This window comes from Panthera leo, chromosome E2 (genome assembly GCF_018350215.1).
Source record: "Panthera leo isolate Ple1 chromosome E2, P.leo_Ple1_pat1.1, whole genome shotgun sequence".
Lineage (NCBI taxonomy): Eukaryota > Metazoa > Chordata > Mammalia > Carnivora > Felidae > Panthera > Panthera leo.
The window spans coordinates 34,214,585-34,232,672 of record NC_056693.1 but is presented as its reverse complement, the minus strand read 5'-3'; the positions used below and the strand labels follow the sequence as shown (position 1 = coordinate 34,232,672).

At 55.2% G+C, this 18,088-nt stretch overlaps 1 protein-coding gene across 4 annotated transcripts; it reads left to right on the top strand.

Moving 5' to 3' along the window:
• Positions 1-5,419: 5,419 nt before the first annotated feature.
• Positions 5,420-17,864, top strand: DOK4 (docking protein 4). Of its 4 annotated transcripts, XM_042919467.1 has the most exons (9): positions 5,420-5,499; positions 10,746-10,792; positions 10,924-11,019; positions 14,483-14,590; positions 14,757-14,871; positions 15,153-15,272; positions 15,363-15,552; positions 16,257-16,395; positions 16,552-17,864. In XM_042919467.1, exons 3-9 carry the CDS (start codon positions 10,954-10,956, stop codon positions 16,909-16,911), a joined length of 1,098 nt encoding a protein of 365 aa, XP_042775401.1. In that variant the 5' UTR covers positions 5,420-5,499; positions 10,746-10,792; positions 10,924-10,953; the 3' UTR covers positions 16,912-17,864. The 4 variants fall into 4 exon arrangements, with proteins under 4 accessions (XP_042775401.1, XP_042775402.1, XP_042775403.1 ...); XM_042919468.1 differs by lacking the exon at positions 5,420-5,499 and having other exon boundaries at positions 10,709-10,792; XM_042919469.1 differs by lacking the exons at positions 5,420-5,499; positions 10,746-10,792 and having other exon boundaries at positions 10,847-11,019; positions 16,552-16,675; positions 16,793-17,864.
• The last annotated feature ends 224 nt before the right edge of the window (positions 17,865-18,088 follow it).

Below are 18,088 nucleotides of genomic sequence, written 5' to 3'. Positions count from 1 at the left end.
CTGGAAGGAGAGGAGAAAGAGGACAGGTCTGAAAAAGTCATTGAAGAAATAATGACTGGAAACATCTCAAATTTGGTAAAGGATGTAAACCTACAGATTCAAGAAGCTGAATGAATGCCAAAGAAGACAATCCACACAAAGCCACTCCAAAATTAAACTTCTGAAAACTAAAGATGAAGGGAAAAAGTCTTGAAAGCAGCCAGAGGAAAACAACAGCCTAGGTATAGGAGGGAAACAATTGGAATGACAATAGATTTCTCAGCAGAAACCATGGAGGCCAGAAGAAGAGGCAAAATATTTTTCAAGTGCTGAAAGAAGAAACTGGTAACCCAGAATCCCATACCCAGTGGCAATGTTCTTCAGGAACAAGGGAAAACCTAGACATTTTCAGATGAAGGAAAACTAAGAGAATTTATACTTACCCTGAAAAAAAAAAATGACTAAAGGGAATTCTCTAAACTGAAAGAAAACAATAAAGGAAGGAGCTTTAGAACATCAAGAGGGATGAGGGGCGCCTGGGTGGTTCAGTCGGTGGAGCGTCTGACTTTGGCTCAGGTCATGATCTCACGGTTTATGAGTTCGAGCCCCACGTTGGGCTCTGCGCTGGCAGCTCAGAGCCTGGAGCCTGCTTTGGATTCTGTGTCTCCCTCTCTCTGCCTCTTCCCCAGCTCACACTCTCTCTGTCTCTCAAAAATAAATAAACATTTTTTAAAAATTGAAAAAAAAAAAGAACATCAAGAGGGATGAAAGAACACGGTAAGTAAAAATATGGGCAAATACAATCGTCTTTCTCTTCTTGAGTTTGAGTTTTCTAAACTATGTTTGACAGTTAAAGCAAAAATTATTACACTTCCTGATGTGGTTCTAAAATAAAAGGAAGAGAAAAATTGAAAGGCAATTAAATTATAAATGGAGGAGGGTAGAGGGATCTAAAGGGAGGTAAGCAGCAAGCAAAATCATCAAACTCAAACTCAAACTCAAACTGGCAAACTCATCTGTGCCAGTAGACCGTGATAAGTTACAGACATGATGTAATACCTAGAGCATTCACTAAAAAGCTATACAAAAAGACACACTCAAAAACATAATAGGTAAATCAAAGTGGAATTGAAAAATGTTCAAAAAGCTCATGAGAAGCAGGAAAAAGAAAACATAAAAATGAAAAAAGGAACAGACAAAACAAAAATTGAAATGGCAGATTGAAGCTCTACCATATTAATAATTACACTAAATGCAAATGGTCTAAATACATCAATTAAAAGGTAGATATTGCCAGACTGGATTAAAAACCATGAACCAAGGGGCACCTGGGTGGCTCAGTCAATTAAGTGTCTGACTTTGACACAGGTCATGATCTCACAGTTCAGGGGTTCAAGCCCCTCATCGGGCTCTCTGTTATCTGTCAGCTCAGAGCCCGTTTTGGATCCTCTGTCCCCCTCTTTTTCTGCCCTTCCTCTGCTCATTCCCTCTCTCAAAGTAAATAGATAAACTTAAAAAAATCACAAACCAAATATATGCCATCTTTACAAGATTCACTTCAAATACAATAATATAGACAGTTTGAATATTAAAAAATGAAAGAAGATATATCATGAAAATACTTGTCAAAGGAAAGCAGGAATGCTATATTAATATCAACTAAAGTAGACTTCAGAAGAAAGAAAATTATAGAGACAGAGAGGGACAGTATATACAACTAAAAAGACCCTATAAAGAAGATATAACAAATTCTAAATATGTATGAACAAAAAAACAGGACTACCAAATATATGAAACAAAAACTGATAGGCCTGATGAGAAATGGACAAATCCACAATAATAGTTGAGGACCTCAACAGCCCTCTCTCAACTATTGATAGACAACTAGATAATCAGCAAGGATATAGAAAAACTCAACAACACCATCAGCCAGCAGGATCCAAGTGATATTTATATGACAATCCACTCAAGAAATTGAAAGCTTTGGGGCGCCTGGGTGGCTCAGTCGGTTAAGCGTCCGATTTCGGCTCAGGTCATGATCTCGCGGTCTGTGGGTTCGAGCCCCACGTCAGGCTCTGTGCTGACAGCTCAGAGCCTGGAGCCTGTTTCAGATTCTATGTCTCCCTCTTCCTCTGACCCTCCCCTGTTCATGCTCTCTCTCTCTCTGTCTCAAAAATAAACAAATGTTAAAAAAAAATGTTTAAAGAAATTGAAAGCTTTTCCCTTAAGACCATGAACAAGACAAAGATGTCAGCTCTCACTACTCTTACCCCATATAGTATTGAAAGTTCTAGCCAATGCAATAAGGCAAGAAAAGGAAGCAAAAGACATACACATAGGAAAGGAAGAAATAAAACTGTCTCTGTGTGCAGATGCCATGATTATCTCTGTAGAAAATCTCACAATGGTGCTGGAACAATTAAACATCTACAGTCTAAAGGGAAAAAACACAACATCAACCTACGTCTCATACCTCATACAAAATTTAACTCAAAATGGATCACAGACTTACATGTAACACATAAAAATTTCGAACTTTTAGAATAAAACATAGGAGAAAATCTTCAGGATCAAGGGCTAGGCAAAGAGTTCTTAGACTTAGTACCAAAAACACAATCATCAAAGGAAAAGTCAATAATTTGAACTTCATTGAAATTTTATAATTTTACTTTGTGAAAGATCTTGTTAAGTGGATGAAAAGACAAGCTACAGACTGGGAGAAAATATTTGTAAAACACATATCCAAAAAAGGACTAGTATCTAGAATATATAAAGAGCTGTCAAAATTCAACAACAAAAAAAGCAGATAATCAAACTAGAACACGCACAAAAGACATGAAGAAACATTTCACTGAAGGAGATACACAGATGGCAAATTAGCACATGAAAAGATGTTCAACAACATCAACCATTAGGAAAATGCAAATTTAAATTGCAGTGAGATATCACTACACATTTATCAGAATGGCTTTAAAAAAATAAAAAAGAAAAGTAGGGACGACCGTAATGCTGGCAAGGTTGTGCAGAAACTGGATTATTCATACATCACTGGTGGGAATATAAAATAGTATAGCCATTCTGGAAAACAGTCTGGCAGGTTTTTGTTTTTGTTTTTAACTAAATCCAATTATCATATGACCCAGTAGTTGCACGCCTAGGCATTTATCCCAGAGCAATAAAAACTTATGTTCACACAAAAACCTGTACATGAACGTTGATAGCAGCTTTATTCATAATAGCCCCAAACTGGAAACAATCCAGATGTCCTTCAATGGATGCATGAGTAAGTAAACCGTGGTACATCCATCCATACCATGGAATACTACTTGGCAGTGGAAGGAATGAACTATTGATACATGCAGCAACTTGGATGAATCTCCAAAGAATTACGCTGAGTGGAAAAAAAAAAAAAAGCCATTCCCCAAAGATTACATACTTATGATTCTAATTGTAGAACAGTCTGGAAATGACCAAAGTATAGAAATAGAGAACAGATTGGTGGTGGCAGGGACGGTGGGGGGAGGAGGAGCTGGTTAAGGAGGGGTGAGAGTGGGAGGGAAGTGGGTGGGGCCATAAAAGGGCAACAGGAGAGAGAGAGAGAGAGATCTTGGTGGTGGTGGAAATGTTCCGTATCTTGTTTCGATGTCAGTGTCTGCATTGGGATGCTGTGGCACAAATGCCACCATCGAGGGAAACTGGCTACAGGTACGTGGATCTCTCTGTATTGTAGCTTCTAATACCACGTGACTCTTCAAGTATCTCAAAATAAAACATTTAATTGAAACAAAATGTAGGCGACAACAATGCAGACAGAGACTGGATTGGGGGAGATGAGAGAAAGAAGCTCTTTATGAAGCCCCGCTCTAGAGAAGATGCTTGCTTATTGTGAATACTCTTTTGTTGTTGGCCAAAAGTTCTCCAGAGGTTTCTGGTGGCAAACACAGTTTGCCGTGATGGATCAAGTGCCGGAGGGCTTTATGGGCTGTGGTTTGAAGCAAAGCAGGTGGGGTCAAGTTTGGGAGCTGCATGGGGAGGTCAGGAGGTCAAGTCCCAGGCCAGCTTGGCCGGCAGGGACCGGTGCAGCTGCTTCCTCCCCTGGCAGTGAGGGGCTGCTTAGCTGAGGCCCAGGGTGGGAGGCTGCTGGGAGTCCTGGGGGCACCACAATGACTATCCAGGGAAACTTTCAGGGGAAGGGAAGCAGCCCCCTAAGAAGCTCCCAGGCAAGCCTGGGTAAGGTTGAGGCCCGGCGTCTTGGAGGCAGGGGCAGGGACTCCATGGGTGAGTGCTGTGATTCTTGGCCCCTCCAGGTGTTAGGCCTATCTCTCTGATGACACCTGGGCTTGGACTTGGAGGTGTTTTCATTTCTCAGGGTTTTGGTTGTTCAGGTGCGTCCTTTTGTTTCATTTTGTATATTGGGTCGAAAGCAGGGGATAGTGTGCATCAGAATCACCTGGGAGCTTGATAAAACACAGATTTCCTTCCGGGGGCTACTCTGAGAGTTTCTGATTTCATAGGTCTGGAGTGGGGTGGGGAAGTTGCATTTCTAATACGTTTCAGAGCGATGCTGGTGGTGATTCCTCTGGCCCAGAAAGCACACCCAGAGAACCACGGGTGTAATGGGGTGCAGACATCACAACCAGAGGGGTGAGACAGTCCCTCCCTGCCAAGGCCCTAGGGAACTTCCCCATCCCTGCCTGGAACAGCTGAGGAGGCCTGTGGTTTGAGATTCCAGCAGGGCAGCGATGGGATGAGGGGCAGCGAGGTGAGTGTGTGTGCTGCAGGGAAGGGGGGGTGACCGAGAGGAATGGGGTTTGGACTTAAGGCCGAAGTCTCAGGGGGACATGGAATGAGAGTATTGGGTGTTTCCAGGGTGGAGTGGAGGCCAGGGGAGGGAGAGGCTGGCAGACTGCTAGGGGAGCAGACCTCTGGAGTTGCAGGCGCTGTAGCGGGTACCTGAGTGTGTGAGGGGGGTGCGGGGTACCGCTGAGGTCTCCGGGCGGCTGGGCTTGGAGGGACCAGGGAGTCGTATAGGGATAGGGGAACAACGTGTGTGTGCGCGCGCGCGCGTGTCATTCCCGAAGGAGTTAAGGGTTGAGATTTGGGGGCTGAGGGCTGTCGTTGGGTTCAGCTTGCAGGGGCTGAGAGGCGGTAGGAGGCTGGGACAGGGGTCCAGGGAGGGACGGCGGGGCTGGGCCGGTTACCGAGGGCGAACTGAAGGGCGGTGGAGGCGAGCTGGGGGCGCCGGGGCGGAAGTGCGTGTCCCGCGGCTCGGAGGAATACGGCGGGGGCGGGCCTCGGGGCGGGCCTCGGGGCGGGGGGAGGCGGGACCCCGGCGGCGGGGCAAATGCAGCCGAGTCCCAGCCGGAGCCCAGCCCGGCGGCCGCGCCTCCCTCGCGCTCACCGCCCGGAGCCCGGCGCCGCCACCGCCCCGCTGCCCCCGCCGGCCGCGCCGTGACGCGGGTATGAGCCTGGCCCGCCGCCCGCCGAGCAAGCGCCCCGGGCCCGGGCCGTGGCGCCCAGGTAACTTGGGGGGCGCGAGGCGGGGAGGGGGCATCTAGGCCACGCCCGAGCCCGCGAGACCCTGGGCGACTCCAGCCCGAGAACTCTCCAAGCCCATGGGACCTACCAACCCTATCGGGGGAGGGGGCCTCGGGGACCCTCCCACAAAAGCCCCCCCCCCCCCCCCCCCCCCCCCCCCCGGCCCCTGAAACTCTCTCCGGGCTCCTCCTACACCAGCTCTCGCCTACAGGGGAGCCCTGGTCGGGCCCTGACCTCACCTGTGCCCCACACCAACCGTCGGAGAAGCCCAGGCCCCTGTGGTCCCCACTCTGGGCCTGCCGCCGGACCGGGTATATCCCAGCCCATCGCAGACCCCAGCTTCCTCCCCACTTTCCTGCTCCCCATGGCCTGCTCTCTCTCAGCTCCCCCAAATTCCAAGAGACCTGTCTACCCTAGCAGCCCACTGCCCACCACACCTGCAAATGGTTCCTATCCTACAACTTAAACTCATGGTCAGCTCCCCTCCTCTCCTGGAACCTTCCTCCCCTGGCCATAGGGGACTGTCCACCTTCCCCTCCTGCCAGAGCCCCCAAGGCCCAGCTTCCAGTTAAATGCTTTCTGTCACTGCAAAGAAGCTTGAGCAGAGGCTGAGCACCTGGGTGATGTGGGCAGAGCAGGGCCTCTGTGCAGCCTGCCAGCCCCAAGCTGTGGGTGCCTGGCAGTTGCCAGGATACTTGGATGGAGCATTTGGGGTGTAGGGGTCTGCAAGTCAAGGGCAGTGAGGGGCCTAGCAGGATTCCTGGCCGTGGTGCGAGCCTGGTCTTGTTTAGTGCAGATTCTTTCCTTGCCCCTTTCAGAGAGATGTGGCTGGAGTGCAGGCCATTCCTGCCCCCCTTGCAGGATGGGTTTCAGGAGCTGTGACCCCTCCCACCCAGTTGCTTGCCTCTCTGTGCTTGGGTGCTGGCTACTTTTAGCTCTCCCTTCTCGGGCAGGGCAGCAGGGCTGGGCATGACCTCACCCTACAACCCTGACCAAGATGGGGAGGCCTGGCCACCATGTCAGCAGTACTCTCTCCCCTGAGGCAGCTTTGAACCCAGCTGGGGCCTGGCTGGTTGTTCAGGAACAACAGTTTGCTGACCATGACAGTCAGCCCTGGGAAGGCCCCAGGACCCGGACCCAGGGAGGTGGGAGCCCATCGCTACTTAACACGCGTGTGGAGGTTGAGCTGGGCCCTGCCAGGTGGCTAAGGGTGGTGGTGGGAGGAAGGGTGAGGAGGACAAGTGGAGAGAATTATGCTTTCAGTCCCCAATTACTGAGCACTTACTCTGCACTAGACACCGTTCTGTGCACTGGGATGGAGCTATTAACTAGACAGACAAGGCACTGATGTTCTGGAGTGTTCTAGGAGACAGCGGCCAAGTAGCAAATGAAGAGCTGAAGGAACAAGACAGTCCTATAGTGATGTGTGTGATGAAGACAGTGAAGCTGGATAGAGGCTGACTGGCGGGGCTTCTTTGGCTCGGGTGGTCCGGGAAGGCCTCTCTGAGGAGGTGACCTCTGAGCTGAGACCTGAATGAAGCATTGAATGAACCTTGGGACCGTCAGAGGGAACAGTGTTGTAGGCTTGGAACAGCAAGTGCAGTGGTCCTGCGTGGGAAGGATTTAGGTGTGTTGAGCAACAGATAGAAGGCCGTGCGTGCTGAGCCGGGCGAGTGTGGGGGAGACGGGCCCAGAGGGGTGGGTGAGGGGCCCAGAGAGAGCAGAGTGGCAGTTGCGTGGAGGCATAACATCATTTGCCTGACTTAAGGGCCCAGGAGACTGTGGCTGTTCAGATGTTCCCTCATCCCACTCTGTCGGGTTGGGTACTTGATCCGTCTTGCCACCCGCCTTAGATGAGACCCGCAGTGTCTGAACTGGTGGTTTCTTCAGGGGATTTGCATGGGTGGAGGCAGAGGGTGGGATGGGAAGACGCCCTCATGGCCCCCGATAACAATCACACTGGGGGAGAGAGGGCCTGAGTACAGGTGATGGGAAGTGTTCCTGGTGCCGGAGAGAATCCCTGCCGATAGGATCTTTGCCATGGGGCGAGACAGGGAGATGACAGTGAGGCGTGTCCAGGTAGGGCTGTCCCTGAAGCCCTGATAAGATCCTATCCCCCACTGGGTGGGGAGGCCCGGCCAGGCAGGCAGCCGCTCCTGCTCAGTCATTGGTTGCCAACAGCAGCAAGTAGCGTTTGTTCTGGAGCCAAAGCCTCCAGGCAGAATCCAGGTGCAGGGAAGGAGTGCTCAGAGGGGCTACCCTATGGGGCTGGGAGGCCCTCCCCCGCCACTCTGCTGGGCATCAGGGAGTCTCCTGCCCTTTCTGGGGAGAGCTGGGGGAAGGGGGCCTTTGAGTCCAGCTCTCTCTGTACAGGAGCCCTTAGTGGCCTGGCTCAGAGTGGGTGCTGTCTCTGGTTGGGCAGCCATGTTGATGCCAGGCTGGGAGGAGGAATGGGGGTCCCCCCGCTCTCCCCTGCAGTACTCAGGGGGCTGCTGAGCACTCTGGGTGTTCAGAGCTGAGCTCACAGGCCTGAGACATCAGGCCTTGAATTAGTGGGGCATTCTTTGCAGCTGTGGGCTCGAGCGAGGCAGAGCTGGTGGTGGCCCAGGAGTGATGGGGAAAGTGGCCCCAGGTGTGGCAAGGCAGGGACTACCTCAGCCCGGTGCCTGGACTTCTGCGTTCCACCATGAGGCCCCAGTGGGCCCTCACAGGCTCAGCCCGGGGCCACCTGTCCAGCTTAATAAATAATACAGTCCCTCAGGGGGATGAGTTAGTTCTGGGCGCCCCCACACCGGATCCCGTTGCCTGTCCAATTTGGGGGTCCACCTGTTGACCTTTCCCCCTACCTCCCTTACTCCCCTTTGCCATACCATTTTGGGTCCCAGGCTGGGTCTTGCTCTTGCAAACTTCATTAGGGTCTGAGTGTGGCCAGGAATCCCTGTGACTTAGGGCCAAAGAGGGAGCTGCCGAGCCTTTGCCCCCCGGCTTCCCGTGGAAGATTGCTCTTTTGCTGGGTTATTTCCGTGGGGCTGTCTCTAGGGCTTAGGGTGTGGGCCTGTGGACAGACAGGGCAGCGTGCTCCTGAGAGCTTGGCATCACAGTCACTTGGGAAGGTAGCTGGTTGGCGGGGCCATGACAAGAGGCCTGAACTGGGCAGGTGGAAGGCTTCGTTATGATAGTGTCACAGCCCTTGAAATAAAAATAGCCTTTGTTTTGGGGGCGGAAGCTCTGGGTCCAAAGTGGGCAAACAGGTACCCCCATGAGGCATTTCCTCAAAGTGGGACTTATTTTCTGTCTCTCTCTTTTTTTACTGATGGGGAAACTGAGGCATGGAGCAGGCCGCTGGATTCACATTCCTGGCTGTGTCACACCCCAGGCTCCCTTGAATGAACCCAGAAGCCTTGTGGCCAATGGCCGGCCTTGGAGGGGAATTGAACGGAGGTGGTCCTTGCTGTGGGGGCGAGGAAGCCCCATGGGCAGGCAGTAGAGACAGAGCTGGGGAAATTTACCAGTCTCTGGCTGCCAGAGCTCAGGTGTGGTGGGGCTGTTTGGGGGTCAGTGTTGGGAAGGGGACCCTAGGCCAGACTTTATAGGAGGAAAGCAAACCACTTGGATATCCCATCTGGGAGGGTCTTGGAACCCAGGGGGGCCGGGATAGAGGGACCGAATGGGCAGGGAGGCAGCTGAGGGTGTGCGGAAGAGGCTATCAGGGTGCAGGTAAGCTAGGGGAGCATCACCCTCTCTGCCCATCCCCTTGTTTGTGTGTGCCCACGGGGGGTAGGCCCATCTGTTCCTTGTTAGGTACTCAACAGACCGTCTTCCAGGAGAGTAATTAATGCCAAGTTGCTGGCGAATCCAGCAGCAAGCCTGTCCCAGGGCTTTATCCTGGCGGCCCAGATGCCCTGCTGACCCCAGAAATGCTGTTCCATTCCCAGCCAGCAATCCTGGAGACACGGGGGGCCGAGTTGCCGGCAAAGCCCCTGCTTCTGAGCCTGAATGGTAGAGAGGGCTTGGGTGGTGGTAGGCAGCCAGAGATGGCCACAGGACGTTCCACCTTGCCTTCCCGCCCCGGGCCTGCCTCCGTCACCCACTCTGAAACTTCTCATTCGTTGCTGGCTGTGCCCCAGACTTGCTGTGCTACATTAGCCATGTTGCTTATCCTTTCTGGGCAGCTTTCTTTTCCCCCTCTGCCTGTAGAATGGGTGTCGGACTGCGCCATTGCTGAGGACCCCCTCCCCTAGTCTTAGTCTTAGCTTTTATCTGCCTGATTCAGAGCGGCCCCTGCTGGCATCCCCATTTCCTGCTCCCTGTAGACTTCCCCTTGGTGCTCCTCACCGCTCTCTGGCTGTGTCCTCTAATCCAGGGCCAGGTGACTGCTGGCTCTGTCTGTAATTAACTCCTGCCCATGCTTGGGACATGGGGCACTCAGCGCCAGCACCCCCAGACCAGCGGGTTCTCCTAGGGCCAGGGAGAGGTGACTGTTTCCACAGTGGCCACCTCCAGTCGGCCCAGCACATTCCTCAGGCTTATCTGGGGGCCCGCCCCGCTGGACTCTGCCCTCCCACCCAGGAAGCAGCACCCAGAGGAGCTACTGAAGAGTTCCAGGGGCCAGGATGAGGGCCTGAGTGGGCTTGACTCTCAGCCTCCCTCCTGGGGCTGGAGAGAACCAGGTATAGACTGGCAGGGGGAGGGTGGGCAGAGGGATTTGGGGGTCTGCTGAGACTGACCAGGCAGACTGTCATGAAGCTCTGGGAGTGTGGATTTCACTCACACCAGACTGTGGGCCACCTCCTGGGCACCCCACCTCCCCTCTCTCGGAAGGCTCTCCCCTGAGGCCCCTGTGCATGGGAGGGGGCCTGGCTCTGGGAAGGTCACCTTAAGTCTGCTCCAGAGTTGTAACAGGAGATGGGACAGGACAACGGCTCCTGGGCCACCTCCCTCTGTTCCCACCTCCACAGTGGGAGCCGGCGCCAGCCCTTCCAGGAAGGGGTTAACCGCCAGCCCCAGCCGTGAGGGAGGGGACTGGGCTGGACCATTTTCCTCGCTGCTGCCTCCACCTCGGTTTTCCTGAATGGTTCTGTCGTCCCAGGGTGGGGAGGGAAGGGAAGGAAGAAGGGCGGGCGGAGGGAGGGAGGGAGGAGTGTGGGAAGAGGAAGGAAAAAAGAGCGAGACAGCCAGGGGAAGAGAAAGATGTCACTGTCTAATCTCCCTGTCATTTTTATTTCCAGCAGGCGCCGGGCAGAGGAGCTGCTAGAACAATGCTGAGGCGGGCGAGGTGAGGAGCGGCCCTCGCGGCCCCCCCCCCCCCCCCCCCCCCCCCCCCCCCGACGACGGAGTGTCTCGAACAGGTGATAGGAGGATCCGGAAACCGAGGCCACCTGGGCATCCCTCCCCGCTCTCAGCCAGGCCCGGCACCCCAAAGGCAGTGGGGAAACCATGGCGACCAATTTCAACGACATCGTCAAGCAAGGCTATGTGAAGATGAAGAGCAGGAAGCTCGGGGTGAGCCACCCTCCGAGGGGCCTTGCCGAGGGACGGGCATCCGAGGACCTGGTCTGGAGCCTGCCGCGTCCTGTGCGCGGGTGCCCGCCTAGGGCCGCATCGCGCAGTTGTGGTGTCGAGGCTTCTGGCCAGCCAGCTACCCGGCATGTGCCTGCTGCGGCCCCCGCCCGAGCAGGGCTGGCCGGCGTCCCAGCGGCCGGGCCAGCGGTGGCGGCCGACGACGGGCAGGCGGCTGCCCTGCCATTGTTGAAGTTGTGGCCAGGACAGCGGCTGGAAGTGCGGGGCTGTGTCTGACTCCCCCTTGCCTCCTCCTCGCCTCGCCTCTCCTCTCTGTTTCTCTCCTCCCTCTCTTGGCCCCTTTTCTCTTAAGTCCCTTGGTCTCCCCCAGCTTCCATTGCTTTCTGTGTACGGGTCCTTATGTATTTATTTTGGCTATTGCTTTTACTGTTAAAGGAGTGTGTGAAAAGGAGAGTGGTTGGCTGTGGGGCAGGGCAGTGATGTGAGGGTGCAGAGGCTGGTATTTATGTGGTTTAGGAATGAGAACTTAGAGCAGGATGGCCTGTGGCTCTGGGACAGGCTGCTTTCCTCTAAGTTGTTGGCGGTGGCTCCTTGTGCACTGGGTGCTTGGCCCAGAGCTGGGGGCTTACTTACAGGGTCTGTGGGGATGAGGCCTCAGATACACCTCTGTGGGCATGCGCCCCCCTCACCCCCTCCTGGTGAATACAGTCTCCCCTCAACCCCCAGAGGGCATGACCAGGGGCTCCTGGGACCAACTTAATGATCTCAGCGAGGTTGTCCAAGAGCTGCCTCTGTTCACCTGCTGACCCTCTCCTCCCTCCAGTGAGGGGTCCTTCCCCAGTAGGAGGGTATCCTTGGTGACCGAGGTGGCCCAAGTCTTGTGTTTTCACGGGGTCTCCCTTCTCTATCTTCCTCCCCTCCCCCATTGCCCTGATGGGGGTGGGGTGAGATCAGACTTCTCAAGGCTTCCTGGCTCAGCCTGAGTGGGGTGGGGGAGGAACAGGGCTCTGATATGGTTTCCCTGCCTGGAAACCAGACCAAGCAGGGCTGGCCTTGGAGAGGAGTGGTTCTTGCCCCTCCCCCCCCTTTTGTGGTCCTGCGCGCCCCTGTGGGCGTGTGTTCTGCCCAGAGTGTAGGAGCTGAGCTGTAGGCATGTCTGGAGTCTTTGCTAGATTTGGATTTGTATCCCAACCTGGGTTTCAGTCCAGGAGACCGTGACTGGGTGGGCACCACCTTGCTCGGGTCCTGAGAGAGGGATGGAACCCACGTGGAGCACAGAACTAGAGAAACTGAAAATGAGGTGGGGAGGCCAAGGGAGTAGGGGCCCAGCTTCTAGTATGGTTCCTCATTCCTGTGGGCCTGGGTCTAGCAGGTCCCTGGGGCGGGGGGCCCACCTGGGCCAAGGCCCTGCCCAGTGCAGAGCTTACGGGGAAACGAGAGCCCCCTTGAGGCAGCCACTTGCACTTAGTATCAGACCTATTCCAGGAGGAGACCTGAAACCAAGTGGCCTACAGGTGGACACAGCCAGTGGGAGAGATTGGGAGCTGGGGTGTGGCCAGATCCAGTTTGGGTCTCCCCCTACCCAGGGCATTCAGCCTGTCCCTGCAGGTCTGATATGAGGGGCTTTCAGCCATTCTTGTCCCAGGGCAGCCATTCTGGTCTCAGCTCACAAAGGTGAGCCAGGAGGGGCTGAAAGAGCTGGGGAACAGACCCTCCTACCCGCCAGGGCCTTCCTCTGGCAAAGCTGTGGCAGAGTGTTTCTGAAGTGCTGATCAAAGACCATGAGAAGTGGGGAAGGAGGGCTCTTGAGCACAGTGGCTCCCTGGGGCTGTGCGTGTGTGCGTGTGTGTATCTGTATCTGTAACCAGGCAACCAGGGTGCTCAGGCCCCTGGGCCTTCTGCCCCTACACTGCAAGCTTCATGGAGCCCAAGTTGGCAGGGCATATTGGGGTCGACAGCCTTCATTCATTCATTCATTCATTCATCCATCCAGCCGTCCATTCACGGTCTCTTCATATGGTCATTCACTTCTTCAGCAGAGCTGTGTTAACAAGGTTACCAGGATGTGAGTGAAGATTCTGAGAATAAAGTACAGTCTCTGTCCTAAAGGAGCTCCCCAGCTAAGAGCTGAGGCCTGCTGTGGTTTAGGTGGATAGGCCAGGGGCTGAGCCAGGGCCCTGAGTACAGGAGCAGAGATACCTCCTAGAGTTCCAGGTGGTCCCAGAAATGGCCTGGTTCTGAGTGGCTTCTTGGCCTGGGGCCCTGCCTACCCGGGACCTGGGGACTGAGTGGCAGGGCCGTAGGCATGGGGCTATGGGCCTCTTGCTTCCTCTGCTCTGGGCACCCCCCAGTCTCCCTACTGTTTGCCAGTGAGAGGGGGCACCTGTGATTTCTTGGAATAGGCTTTGCCGGGCTTTTGCAGTGCCCACTGACAGAGTAGGCTGAGAGAGAGCCTGGGGTGGAGGAGGGGGCCAGGGAAGGAAGAGTCTGCAGACTGGGCCAGTGGCTAGGCCACCACTGGGGGTGGGGGTGGGTCTGACAAGCCAGTTTGCCCTGGAGAATGGTTGGCTCCCTGCACCTTGGCTCCTTGGCAGTCAGGATAAGCCCATGAAGCTCTAGAGAATCAAGGCAGTTTTAGGCACGGGGTCATTGGCAGTAGTTGGACAGGAGGGAACCTCGCCTGGGGAGGCACTATGCTGTGGGGTAACCCCAGGTTCTTGGCTCTGCCCCTCTGGGGAACCGCTGAGAGCCTCTGGTTCCCCAACTGGAACAGGGAACTAATCCTGACCTCCTATACTCCAGAATGTCAGAGAATGACAAGAGAGGGTGGCCAGAGATGAGAGGGGGTATTACCCCCATCAAGAGCCCTCCCCTGCCTCTGAGAACAAGGGCTGTGGTGATGTGCAGGCTCAGAACGGTCGAGGGTCTGATCCCCTAGGACACTCCCTCTGTTGTGGCTGGCACTTCCAGAGCCCTGGGCAGACTGCTAGGGGTGGCCTCCAAATAGCCATTCTGGATCTAGCCAGCGCTTTAAAAATATCAGCACTACCATTTATCAACTGTTACTTATTGGTGCCTCAGTTTCCTGTCTGTAAAGTGGCAACGATCATCAAACCAACCTCAAGAGTGAGCCTGAGATCGACTGTGAAGAACACTAGAAGTACAGAAGGGAAACAAATGTTGGCTATTTATATTAAGCTTCGAGCTGAGCAGTAAACAGTGATTCAGAGCACTTTGTGCAACCGTCTTGCAGAGCCAGGGACGAAATGCCTGCTTCCTCAATTTGGGGAGGGGGCTTCGCTGCTGGTCCCAGGTTTTCTCCTGGGCTGGGTCTCCAGGGAAGGCTGTGTAGCACTGCCCCCTGTGGCAGGCAGGGGTTAGTCAGGGCCATGTTGGGTGGGAGTGGTCCCGGGAGGCCTGATCCCACTGCCCTCTTGCCCCACAGATTTACCGGAGGTGCTGGCTGGTGTTCCGGAAATCCTCCAGCAAAGGGCCCCAGCGGCTGGAGAAGTACCCAGATGAGAAGTCAGTGTGCCTCCGAGGCTGCCCCAAGGTTAGGGGGCCTGGGTCCTAGCTACCCCAGTCTGTAAGCAGTGATGATTTGCCGAGCCCTGAGGTCCAAGAGCACCCTCCTGGGGGTGGCACCACTGGGGTGGGGGGGGGGGGGTGCAGAGGGAGGCATTCCAGCCTGGCTCAGTCTCTCCTGGATGCTGTCCCAGGTAACTGAGATCAGCAACGTCAAATGTGTCACGCGGCTCCCCAAGGAGACCAAGAGGCAGGCGGTGGCCATCATATTCACCGACGACTCAGCACGTACCTTCACCTGTGACTCAGGTGAGGAGCGGGGGCTGGTTTCCAGCCAGACTCCCCTGGGCCAGTCATGGTCCAGTGGTGCAGTCGGGAGGAGGCAGAGCAGGACGAGCCCTGGGTGGGGGTGAAAGTAGTGTGGGGGGGTGGGGCTTGGAGGGAGCAGGCCCCCAGGACAAGGGGAGACAGGCAGGTAGCATCCACTGGCCTCACTCTCTCTGCCTTGCATGGTGGGATACTCTGGGCTGAGGGCAGATGGATGGGCTGCTGGGGGACCCTGGGCTGGCACGAGGTACCATTTTCTCTAGAGCTGGAGGCGGAGGAGTGGTACAAGACACTGTCTGTGGAGTGTCTGGGGTCACGACTCAATGACATCAGTCTGGGAGAGCCGGACCTCCTGGCCCCAGGAGTGCAGTGTGAGCAGACAGGTGAGGCCTGCCGCTGCCAAGGGGGTGGGAGGAGGGAGGAGAGTCCTCCCCTGGGGAGGCTCCAGCCCCACTCCTCCTCTCCCGCTGCAGACCGCTTCAATGTCTTCCTGTTGCCCTGCCCCAACCTGGATGTGTATGGCGAGTGCAAGCTGCAGATCACCCACGAGAACATCTACCTCTGGGACATACACAACCCCCGCGTGAAGCTCGTCTCGTGGCCCCTCTGCTCGCTGCGTCGCTATGGCCGGGATGCCACACGCTTTACCTTCGAGGCTGGCCGGTAGGACCCTCCTGCCCCCCAACCCTGTCCCACCACGATCATGCTGTCGGCCGTCGTTCGCTCTATCAGGCACTGTGCTGGGAGCTTATTTATCAGCATAGAAAACCAAAAGGGAACGTAACATTTCTAGTTTATAGATGAAGAAATTGAGGCTCACGCCAGGAAGGTCAAGTGCGGCTGTTTCAAACTTCTGGGGCTCAAATCAAATGCTGGCCCTGGCACCTACAGCTCTGTGGCTGTGGACCACGTCTGTTTTCTTCAAATAGAGGATAAAAAAAAGTACTCCACCTCCTAGAATTACGGTGAGGATTGAGCTCGAACTCTGGAGCCAGCCTGCCTAGACTTAAATTCTGTGTAATCCCCTGTATAATCCTGGCTAAGCTACTTACCATCAGTAGGCCTCAGGTTCCTCATCTGCAAAATGGTTTGAGAAAATTCAGAACAGGAAACTAAAAGTGCGCAGACCAAAGGGACGGGAGAAAAACCTGAATGGGTTCATTCCTGTAAGGCGTTTAGATCGCTGGTACACAGAAAATGCCCAGCATGTTTGGGCTGTGCGGCCAGCACCCCCGGAAGACAGAGGGGGTGGGGTGCAGAGGGCCTGGGGCGCGGCCAGTCTGTGGTGCCGGAAAGCCGGACCCAGCTCGTGTGTGCGCGTGGTGCAGTCCCCTCTACCTCGCCCTCGGTGCCTCTCGTGTCCCTAGGATGTGTGATGCCGGGGAAGGGCTCTACACCTTCCAGACACAGGAAGGGGAACAGATCTACCAGCGGGTCCACAGTGCCACCTTGGCCATCGCTGAGCAACACAAGCGCGTCCTGCTGGAGATGGAGAAGAACGTGAGGGTGAGGCAGCGGGCACTGGTCCAGGCTACCGGGGAGGCTAAGAGCACGCCAGTTGTCTCCAGCTGGCGCGTACGCCCGAGGCCGGCAGGGTGCTGGGCTGGAGGCAGGCCGCCGCCCCCGGAGCTAACGGGAGGGCCCCCCTTCTCTGCCCCATAGCTGCTGAACAAGGGCACGGAACATTACTCATACCCCTGCACGCCCACCACCATGCTGCCCCGCAGTGCCTACTGGCACCACATCACAGGTTCCCAGAATATTGCCGAGGCGTCCAGCTGTGCCGGTGAGTCCCAGCGGCGCCCCACACTCACCTGCCACAAGGTTCTGTGGAGGACCCGGCCTTCTGGGCGGGGGTCCTTTGACCTGCGTCCAAGTCCTGAGCCCGCCTCCGTGTCCACAGGTGAGGGGTACGGGGCAGCCCAGGCCAGCTCAGAAACAGACCTCCTCAACCGATTCATCCTGCTAAAGCCAAAGCCCGGCCAGGGGGACGGCAGCGAGGCCAAGACCCCGGCCCAGTGACGGCAGGGCCGGCGTGCGCCAAGGACCGCCGGGGCTGCCTCTTGCTGGGCCGACTGCAGCGTGTTGTGGAGGCCCTCAAGGGGCTGCTGGCCAAGAGCCTGGAGAAGCGGAGCAAGCGATCCCTTCCTTGCCCCCAGGGTGAGGCTGGACCAAGGCAAAGGGCTGGCCACACCGCCAGAGCATGTGAGGGGCTGGAGCTACTGTGGGACTATATACTGTTAATGATTTTAATATATATGGCTTATGACATATTCTATACTCCTGAGATTTCCCCCATCCCTCCCCGATACCACATACAGTTTTTAATCCCATGACCGGGTCACAGTCAAGGCTGTTTTTGAACGTGAGGGCAGCTGTTCCCTGTCCTCCGTGGCACAGCCCTCCTGCTGCCAGGACTTGCTTGAGTGGCCAGGGCCAGAGGAGGGAGACAGAGCTCCAGGCTGGCGCTGGGACCGCTGGCTTTCCCCAAGCAGCCCAGGGGCTGAGACAGCAGGTGGCTTCTCAGTTCCTCTGGGCCTAGAGTGGCACAGGAAGGAGTTGAGCTTCCACTGTGCCTCTTGGCAGCCTTGCACTTGGGAGTTTTAAGCAGAGGTGACATCTGGTTGACACCTCAGGTGAAAATCTGGTTTTAAAATGTAATTTTTACACAGGCTCCTTCCTGCTTAGTAGGCTGAGAAGATCCCCCAGGGGTGGGGGTGCAGGTCACCTCAGCGAGGAGGGGGAGGGCAGGTCTGAGCTCTTCCCCGCCCCGGGGCCAGGCTGCGGGGAGCACCCCGCCCGCACCCTCACTGACCTGGGGGTAGGCGATGTTCCAGCAGAGGGAGCCCCTCTGCCCTGTTTGGCCACCCTATGGCCGGCCAAAAGCACTCGGAAACCGAGCCCTTCCCATCTCCTCTTCCCCACATGGTGCTGAGGCTCCCTGCTGAAATGCAATTAAAGCAATTGATTTTCTAGTGCTGGTATTTATTGACTACCTTGCAGAAGGGCTATCTTTCTATTCCCATCAAACCCTCAGTTGCGTGTGTGGGTTTTTTTTTTTTTGTTTTTTTTTAAATACTTTAGGGTTCTGATTTGTGGAACAGACCCTGTTGTAAATAACCACTATTCAAGCTGTGGCAGAATGATACAGCAAGAGGCCCCTCCAGGAACGCCCTGGAGCCAGAGAGGGGCCACAGCC

Coding starts and splice junctions, on each gene's coding strand:
- DOK4 (XM_042919467.1), top strand. CDS start 10,954: ATGGCGACCAATTTCAACGACATCGTCAAGCAAGGCTATGTGAAGATG. Junction 11,020..14,482: donor TGAAGAGCAGGAAGCTCGGG/GTGAGCCACCCT, acceptor CTTGCCCCACAG/ATTTACCGGAGGTGCTGGCT. Junction 16,396..16,551: donor AGATGGAGAAGAACGTGAGG/GTGAGGCAGCGG, acceptor TCTGCCCCATAG/CTGCTGAACAAGGGCACGGA.